The 9,662-nt window shown below is 32.0% G+C and overlaps 2 protein-coding genes across 2 annotated transcripts in view; both read right to left on the reverse strand.

Moving 5' to 3' along the window:
• The window catches only part of Tdg (Thymine DNA glycosylase), a 29,785-nt gene extending 26,738 nt beyond the window's left edge, over window positions 1-3,047 (reverse strand). The window contains exon 1 of the mRNA XM_035093265.1: window positions 1,771-3,047. Coding sequence (XP_034949156.1) covers window positions 1,771-1,958 — 188 coding nt within the window. The 5' untranslated portion in view covers window positions 1,959-3,047. The remainder of the gene's footprint in view (window positions 1-1,770) is intronic.
• A 3,582-nt stretch (window positions 3,048-6,629) lies between these two features.
• LOC118072869 (polynucleotide 5'-hydroxyl-kinase NOL9) lies at window positions 6,630-9,531 on the reverse strand. The gene is made up of 4 exons (XM_035093016.1): window positions 9,225-9,531; window positions 7,688-9,151; window positions 7,191-7,617; window positions 6,630-7,028 (listed from the first exon to the last, which is right to left on the reverse strand). Exons 1-4 carry the CDS (start codon window positions 9,390-9,392, stop codon window positions 6,781-6,783), a joined length of 2,307 nt encoding a protein of 768 aa, XP_034948907.1. The 5' UTR covers window positions 9,393-9,531; the 3' UTR covers window positions 6,630-6,780.
• Window positions 9,532-9,662: the final 131 nt, after the last annotated feature.

Raw genomic sequence — 9,662 nt, forward strand, 5'->3', positions numbered from 1 at the left:
TTATATTATATCATTATCGTTATTATCATTATCATTATTATTGTTATTATTTGTAATGTAGTTATACGCTATTATAAATATATATACCTATTAAATGTATTATACACTAAACGAAATCCTTAAGCAATTAAGTCAAGAAAAATATGGATGTGCAATTTGTTGCTACAATGTTTCAACCTCTTCATTATATTTTTTTCTGCTTATTTAATATTAAAGAGTGTCATTCTTAAAATTTTGTATAAAATTTAGTCAACACATCATTACTTTACTTTCAAACTCTTCAATGAATAATCTTTGAAAATTTCAATTGATCATTGAATTGAATTTTGCTCCAATTTTCTGTTTTTTTTTTTTTATTAAATAATTACCGTTTGTAAATGCTGAGTCTAGAACAAGCAAAATATTTCTCATAGAATGAATAATTCGGGGTTAAAGTATTATGATGAAATAGTAGAAAAAGTTATCTTTTTCATTGTAAAAACAGTGAGAAAAATATCCATAACGTTATCGAAAATAATATCATTAAAAAAATATATAAAATTGCTATAATTAAAACCTATCATCAGTTCTATCACGATTAGAAATACTTTTATTTACTCAAAACCAACAATGAAGAACTTTTAATGATAATAATATCCTTCATGAAAATATAATATTCTGTTGAAAAGTATCATTACTACTCTAAACCCTTTTGCAGTATATTGTTATGTATTATTTTTGCATTCATATTTTGTTTAATTCACGGGATCTAATCATTCTACTTTACTTCTTAAACCTCGACCAGTCGAACGTCGTTACGTCATGAGACTGCGGTGAGTCACGCGGTCGTGAGAAGTAAGTCGTGCTGCGCGTTTTATCTTTTACTCGTTGGTACCACTCTTTTTAAAATCTTCAAGTTACACACATGTATGTAAGATTTGTAACATATTTTTTTATTTAGTCATCATTGAAAATCTCATCTAATTTGCCATCACAATACATTTTGCCGCCTATATTTTATTCGACGAATATTTAATTGACAAAAACGTGGAACTTCAAAAAACTCCATTCTAATTTTATGAAATCATAAATATTTCACCCATCTTTTTAATAGGTTTTCAGAAAAAAGAAAAACCTATTTCTGTAACTCTTAACTGTTTTTTGAGGACGCTGTTTGATTTGCAATAAACAAATGTGATCGTATTCTTCCGCTAGTCAAACATCTAAATTTAGAGTATTCTTTACATCATTAAAGATCCAGACGTATTGTTTTTTATGCGTCCATTTAAGCATATTAAAAAATACAAAATAATTAAAACAAAAGTTATGTTGAGTATTCATGATAATATGACAAATACTTTGAAAATCTTCATGTTTTCATTTAACTTTCCTTCATGAATTTCAAAGCTGGTAACAAATCAAAAAAGCATCAAATTATTTTCATATTGTCATTTCAACACCTCAAATAATTATTATCATCCGATTGTTTTACTTGAATAAATTAATATGTACATAAACTTTCTGCTTTCGTGTTTACCAATTCATTTTTATTACAAAAAAGGCTTTTGTAGTGTACATGCTTTAATTCTTTTTAATTATCGACCTTTAAAAACTCCATTTCAAGCTTTTATTGCTAAAAAATATATAAGTGAACGCTTTGTAAAAGTAATAAGTCATTAAACTTTTAAAAACCGTGATAAACATTTAATTATTCAGTACAGAAACAATCTCAAATTACTTAACATATATATTTATTAAACTTAATATAAAAAATAAAAATAATAAACTTACATTTTATAATGATGCTGCATATGATGGAGATGCATATCCATGTTTTGCTGTTGTATTTGTTGTTGAATTTGTTGATTTTGATGTTGCTGTTGTTGTTGTTGAAGAGTTTGGTGATGAGTTTGGGGTGGATCAAGACTAGAGGCACCCAACAGAGTAGCACTCTCTCTGAACAACGTAGCTACTTGCATTTTGACCGTTAAGCCTTGTTAACGATATATATAGGTACCTCCACAAGGTTGAGGTACTTTTGGAGACAAAGAAGAAATCGAAAAAAAAGTAAAATGTACTTTCAACATGAGCTAAGGATCGGGCGTCGATTTTCTTGGCGCGCTCATCTTCCCTCTATTTCGGGTGTATCCTCTTAGAGGATAAGTTTTGCTATGTCTCTCTAATTAAAGTCAATTGTATGATGATTCTTACAAAACTAAAAACACTGACTTCACTTGCACGTCTAGCTTATTATCACTTTTCGACCAACTAGAAGACTCCAACTTCCAAGTCTGTAACACGACTTATTTCTAGACAAACTTATGTATACTTTTCAGTATACATATCAATTTAACGTGATTTTTAAAAAACATTTCACAATGGTACACTTCTAAAACTGCATCAATTCACTACTTACTCTTAAGTAATCCTTGTGTTTTTAAGTGATTTTCACTCTTTACCGACTTATTATCCAAGAGTTCTACGACTCGATAAAGATGAAAGCAAAAACTAGCGTTACTAATTGTTGCATTTGGTTAAATATTGGTTTTAAAATGAAGAATAATTCTTGCTGAAGTTATTTTGTTTATTTATCTAGCTTTTTTCATTCTGGTACCGCACCCGTCGACGCTTTAATCACCGTCGTCGGTGTCCTCGCGACGGCGAGCCATGGCCGTCGCGGTCTCTTGCTAGCTTTCCACAACTCGACAGGTTTTATAATCTAATAAATATTTATTTTGTGTCGTTTGCTTGTGGCTTTATTTTCCAATCTTTAGTTTATTCACTTCCGAATCTAGTTTCCACACTTTATTCACTGGTTATCCTGAAATTCCAAGAGAACACACGCACTAAACATGTATAACTTCACAGAGACAACACAGTAACCCAGCCACCACGGCACTAGATTCGGACGCACTGCTTTCCGCTGTGCTACAGTGTCGTTCGGACTCAGTCGGTTTTCGCTTCGTTCAACGTCGTATTGAGTCGACAACAGTCGGTATCTACCGAAATCCACAGTGATTGCCCGCCCCAAAGTTCGTTTATCTCCGACTCGGCTCGGTTACTCCAATACATGCAATAACTGTAGTCAACATAACCTGCAAAATAGTGTGCGAGTGACTCGTGATGCGTGAGCGTGTTGTACTCTATTGCTGTGTGCGCAACACGCGCGCGCAAATACATCCTTGATGTACACGCGTGAGTGTGACCCTGCCGTTCGGCCGGTGGGTGGGAATTTACTTACAGGGCCGTAAGAAGAGAAACTCATTTATATTTTTGATTTTTTTCAACATTTTTTTTATCATTCGTTTTAAAAAAAAAAATCTTTTTGTCTTGTAAAGTGAATAAAAAAAATTTTTTAAACCTCTTTCAATTAAGAATACTCATTTCCTAACCTAAATATCCTATAAATTTTTATTTACTCCAAAAATTAAAAAAATATATGATTGGAGTAAAAACATATGATAAAAGATATATGTATATAGATAATAAAGGATTTTAAAGAATTTATATAAACATTGTCAAAGTGAATTTTTTTTTTTTTTAACAAAAGGGTTCCGGAAAAAGTTAGTACCTTTGTGTTGTCAGTCTGCGCGTGTTCTGTACGTGAGTACACGAGATTGTTCGATGCGCGGGAGAAGAGGACGGGTAAGGGGGGTGAGCCCGCAATTGTGGGACCGGACGAGAACGCGGGGGAGAGTAGAGGAGGAGCGTAGAGCCACGAGGTGGATGAAGCAGCAGTAGTGGAGACGAAGAGGGATAGCAAGTGAGCACACTGCGATCTTTACTAACACCAAGGCCGACACAAGCACGTTCGCGCGCACGACCGACAGTCAACTACTCCCACCACCGAAACTTTTGGAAAAATCAATAGAATACGAGAAAAGCCTTTACTCCTCTCAGCGCGAGTGGAGTATCTGCAGACATACATCCTCCTGGGTATGATAAAGCTTCCTCTTTCCTGCTGTGTATCACTTATACGATCTATCCCTTTTTCCATGTTTCTGTCTACCTCTTCATATCACTACGCCCTCTACGGCTTTAAATCCTATCCCATATAGTCTTCTCCTATCTAGCTGGCCTTGCAGCTCTATTACAAAGATAATCCTTGAGCTTTAACCATTTTCCCTCAATTTCTCCTTCAAGATCCCTACGGCTATTAGTCCCTCGACCTTTCATGGTTTTTAGACGAACATGAAGTCAAAATAAATGGGCATAGAATTTGAGAAAACATTTTTTTTTTTACCAGGAAAAGCATGAGTAACAGCGGGCATTCAGGATAAAAACACACCTTCTCTAGTAACCGAAGAAAAAAAATAATGCGCCCTCTTCGTAAGCGGGGGAGGGAGAGAAGGAAAGGATAAAGATGGCGGTTGTTTGAAAATGCTCATCCCACGCATGCGCGTCGTCGTTCAAAGCTTTCGCAGATATTCCGGTCGACACTACTTTTGTCGTACGTTCCTCCCACGAAACATATATCCACATACATACATACTTTACTCTTTACCAATCTCTATCTTTTTCGTTGGGCTATCGATGTATGTATTGAAAATCCGCGCACTGAGCATTTTAGAAACCTCTCATGCGGTCTCTTATGGTGTCCTGGGGATGTTTCTCTCCATTTCCTTTATTTTTACTTTTTTTATACACATATTTTTTTTATCTCTCTTTTTCCAGTTCTGCCCTAGATACAGCATACAACACTCATATGTACTTGGTCTATCTGAGTATGATGTAATAGCAAATAGAAAAGTTATCATGAAATGAACCATGAACTTCGATCCTTTTTCTTTAAATCTTACCTTCACAACTGAACAAGTATGACAAATTATAACGTAATTGGAGCTTATTCGCATTTTTATCAATCCTTATCCTTATTTTCTTTTTAACTTTGGCTAATCTTTGATACACGTAATGATCATGTTTTCCTTCTTACAGAGATTCCAACTAACATGAAAAAAATGTTTAGACTTTTACTAATCTTATAAAGTTTCAAAAGAGGAAAAGTAGATTCTTTGTTTGGATCTTTCAAGCCTTTTTGCGTTTATGACTGTTATGACATATATACAGGGTGCGAAAGGTGAAATCTACTGGTTTGAGGTCATCTCCTCTGACAGTATGATTTCACCTTTTCCACGCTATATTTTGAAAACCGGTCCTGCAAGACTTTTACGCCTAACGCACTTAACTGTACTGGTCCAAGACTTTCTGTCCGTTTTATGCCTCCACCCCGTCTTTATACACATCATGTTATGGGTAATAAAGCTCTGTTCAGACATTCTCACGAGATATTTCAACAAAAAAAAAATAGCATAACTTCATTTCTTAACTGCAATAAAAAATATAAAATAAATTAAAGGTCTTCATTTTCATATAGATATTTGATACTTCATAAAAAAAGTGATTCAGGATATAAATTTATTGATAAACAATTTTTTAAGTACCTCTGATGATCATTAACGTCAACAACCAAATAAAAATCACCTGGTTTTTTTGTCAGTGAAAAAGAATAATAAACACTGACCCAGCTATATTTTTTTATCCGCATATTATTCACCCCTGGCCTACCTTACAGTTTTTCTTTCCTAAACTGTTCTTTCATTTCATATCTTTCTCTTCTTCTACCACCTTGCTATCTCCATTTTTTTATTCCCTAGTGTGTTTCGTTCTCAATTTATCCGGAATGTCAGCAGGTTGAATAACCTCCTCTACTACTCTTTGTTGACATCATAATATCGACGTTAAAAAGCACTTGAAATCAAAATTGTTTCTGTGCAAAAAAAACACTTTATTTAAAAAAAAAAAATTTTGCATAAATCAAACGATTATATGGTAAAGGCGACCTCAAAGACTTTCAACAGGCTGTATGGGTTTGTAAAAAGCTTTGTCGGTAGCTTGTACTTGAGAAAAAAAAAGAGTACTTTTTATCTCCTCTTGAAAACCCTGCACGTTCTTAGACGCGCGCAACAACACCTGTCGTTGTACTATCGAGTTCACCGTATCACAGTAAAACCCTTTTTACTGGCCAAATATCTCTGTCCCAGTGCTTTTCAACCCCCTCAGATATACATATATATATTCAATACTGAGTAGAGGTTGAAACAAACTTTATGAATGAATGTTTCCGAGCCAAGTGTAAGTGAGAGGGAAACTGTCGCCTCTTTTCTATGTACGCTGTTAACTCGACAAACGTGAATCTACATTTTCATTCATCAGTCCCCTTTTTTCGTTTATGACTCCTATCCCTTTCTCACCACGAACAAGCTTCAAGATAACTCAAGCTTGCCATATGTACCTTTTTTTCTTATACATCGAAGTAGCATCAACTACATGAAAGAATATTTAAAGCCACCCTGACCTTATTCACTGCCTGCATACATTTTACCCGGAATGTTGCCTTGAATGTTAAATTTTTATTTTTTTTATACATCAATTTTCCTCTTTTTTGTATATTTCCTAAATTTCAAATGAAATTAAAAAATTGTTAATTAAAATTTCCTGTAATGTTTCATGAAAAATAAATGTCTATATGTTTTCCATTTTTATTAAATTGTACATTTTTGATGAGTTTTTCATGAAATATTCTGATCAAAATTAATTAACATTTTCAATTATTATTATATTTTTTGTATACATAATGTATAGTAGAAAATATGTATTTGATTTATTTGTCAATAATTTTTATATTTTGTTATTAAATAAAATTACTTAACAAAAGATTAAAACTTTTAGTTCAATGTTTTGAAGTAAATAAAAAAATTTTTCTCTAATAAAATATTGTAAAACAGTTTATCAATTTATTTGTTATTCAGCTGATAGAACTGTTGTGTCCCTTTTATGTCTCATTCTGAAGTATCCTCTCCTAGGATCCTGACTAGTAGGTAAATCACACTCACCTCTTGTGTAAGGAATTCCAAACCTCTTTAAATTTAGTAATCCTACAGGAATTGGTGTACAACCAATTAAACAATTAACATGACTTAACATGGAAATTGACAGTGGAGTATTTACATAAATTTTCTTCTTCTCCATATCGACTCCACGTATTATACCTGTTTACATAAACACCACGAAAACTGTTAATACAGAATTTAAAACATACAGTTATAAATAAAAGTTCATAATTAATTATTCCAACTATTCTTGATGTTAAATGAAATGGATTAACAAAAGTATAAAAATATTTGATACTTTACTCAATATAAGTAACTTACCAAAACCATAACATGTGGTTAGTGGTGCTCGGCTTAAAACTTTCGGATAATGAGATTGTAATTCAGAGGATTCTTGTTGTTGAGTATCAAAAATGTTATCACCACATAATGCAACGATATTTCCATTAATTACAGATAAAACAGAAGTGGTAGTGGGAGGTTCTAGTGAGATTTTTATCGAATCAAATGGAACTTCATATGGAATAACTGCATTAATACTTAATAAAGTATTTCTTCCAGCCCAAGTTTTGATATCTTTTTTAACTATTTGACTTAAGTAAGAAAGCATAGCAATCTCTCTCTGCTGATGAGGTTCGATATTCCATATTTCTCCAGTTCTACTTTTTGTTTCTGTTTCTGAGTTGATGTTGTGAAGTTCATGGTCAACTGCTGAATCTACTATTTCTGAAATTGACCAAATATTCGGCTGAAAAGCAAAAAAAAATTATTAAAACAATTAATCATTTAATAAATATAATTTTAATGATATATCTTACCTCATTGTTAATGGTATCAGAACTTAATAATCGCTCGAAATTATTTTTTAATATTGATGATTTAATTTGAATTACATCTGTTGGCTTAATACATTTAATTGTATAGCACATAATATCCCAACCAATATTTTTGCAAAACCCCATAGTATTCACAACAACTGGCAATGGTTGTTGATAGTCATTTAAATATTTATTTAAACAGTCTATTAATATTTTCACTCCTTGAATGTAATTAGCTAGGCAAGAAGTAACATTAACTCCACCAACATAGGTTTGGTAATATGGTGTTTGAAGATGAGTAAAATTAGGACCCAGAAGATAAGATTCAATGATATTCAATGAAATACAACCTGGCGGTGTAAATTCACTTTGTCCAGGATCTAAGTCTAATACGATTACTTTTTCACATTTTTCCAGTAATTTATTTACAAGGTATCGCATATTTGTAGATTTTCCAACATTTTTTCCACCAGCCATTAATGCTCTCATATTTTTATTAACTTCCCATTTATGTAAGAGTTTTTTAGCAACATTTTTAAAATTACTTACATTAATAGTCTTCTTATCATCATCTTCCATAAAAATATGAGCTTGTAAAATAAATTCCGCTCTTCTGCGATCAGTCCAAGAATAATCTGAAGAATCTTGAAGAGATGGAAAAAGTTTATGAGAAAAATATTCTTCTAAAAACGTGATCAAATTGTTATCAAAATTTTGTAAAATAAATATAGCCCAGTCTTTTTTGATATCACCAACAGTATTACAATGTTTCAAAACATCATCAGGATCTAGATTATTTTTTTTCAAAATCTTTTCCATGGAAGATTGATCATTTAATGCACTAGTTTTAGATTGTATTGCTCTTATTTCAATGAAACTTGTTCCTCTCGGTGAATACAGTTCACGAGGTGTTGTGGTATTAGAATGATCTAATGTTGCTCCATAAATTTCAACGGCTCCATACAATATCTGAATTTTTAATTTACCATGAAATGAAAATTTACATCCGGATTGCATTACACAAATAACCTTGTTTCTGAAGCTATAGAAAAATATAGGCCAGATAACATGCTCCTTAATACTTTTATCTGATGAATTTGAGTCACATACTCTTTTTGTTATGCATTGGAGAGATGTATTATTATTACTGTTGTTGTTAATACAATTGCCACTGTCATCCGATTCAATTAATGCATTCTGAAGTAATTCTTCAGTTTCAAGCTTCTGTTCAATCGAGTCAGGGATGATAGATTGAGCTACTGTAATTTTCGAGTGATTTTTATAGTTAGTTGATGAAGATATTTTGAAGTTCCTGACAATACTATTTTTTATTCTCATTGATTGTGTAGGCTTAATGTTATCTTTACGCAGTAGCAAACTTGGAGTTAATAATGATGATGATTCTGAATCCATAGTAATAATAGTTGGATTAAATTTAGAATCCTGTTTAACATTTCTTGTCTCCTAAAAAATTAGCATTATTAATTGTCTACATGATTATCAACTAAGATTACGATATTAAAAAAAAATAAAATACATTTTCATCAGAGAATGAATATAAAGAATTGAGCTTTTTATTCAAGACTCTTGGACCGGCATGAGAACTTTTTTTGATTCTGCGATAGATTGATTTTGTTGTAACAAAACCATAACCATTTGTCGACGTACGCTTGAGCTTTTCTTTTATGTCACTTTTAAGCTTCATTTTCCTCAAATTTTAATCCACAGAGACTCAGTACTATTTTTTTAAACAATTAATTATGATTTAAAGTTTATGATAATTTATTTATGATATAAGTCTTGAATTAACAACGAAAGAATGAAATTTAACTGATCACTATTGATGTAAACCACGTGTGTGACGGTTTTTTACCTTATCGATCTTCTCATTTTTTAATTTAAACAAAATTTCTAGATGGCGTTTAATTATATTGCTAATTTGAGTATCAACTGCAGATAAATGTGCATGCGTTAT

This window comes from Chelonus insularis, unplaced genomic scaffold (assembly GCF_013357705.1).
Source record: "Chelonus insularis isolate UGA/USDA-ARS -01 unplaced genomic scaffold, ASM1335770v1 contig_94_pilon, whole genome shotgun sequence".
Classification (NCBI taxonomy): domain Eukaryota; kingdom Metazoa; phylum Arthropoda; class Insecta; order Hymenoptera; family Braconidae; genus Chelonus; species Chelonus insularis.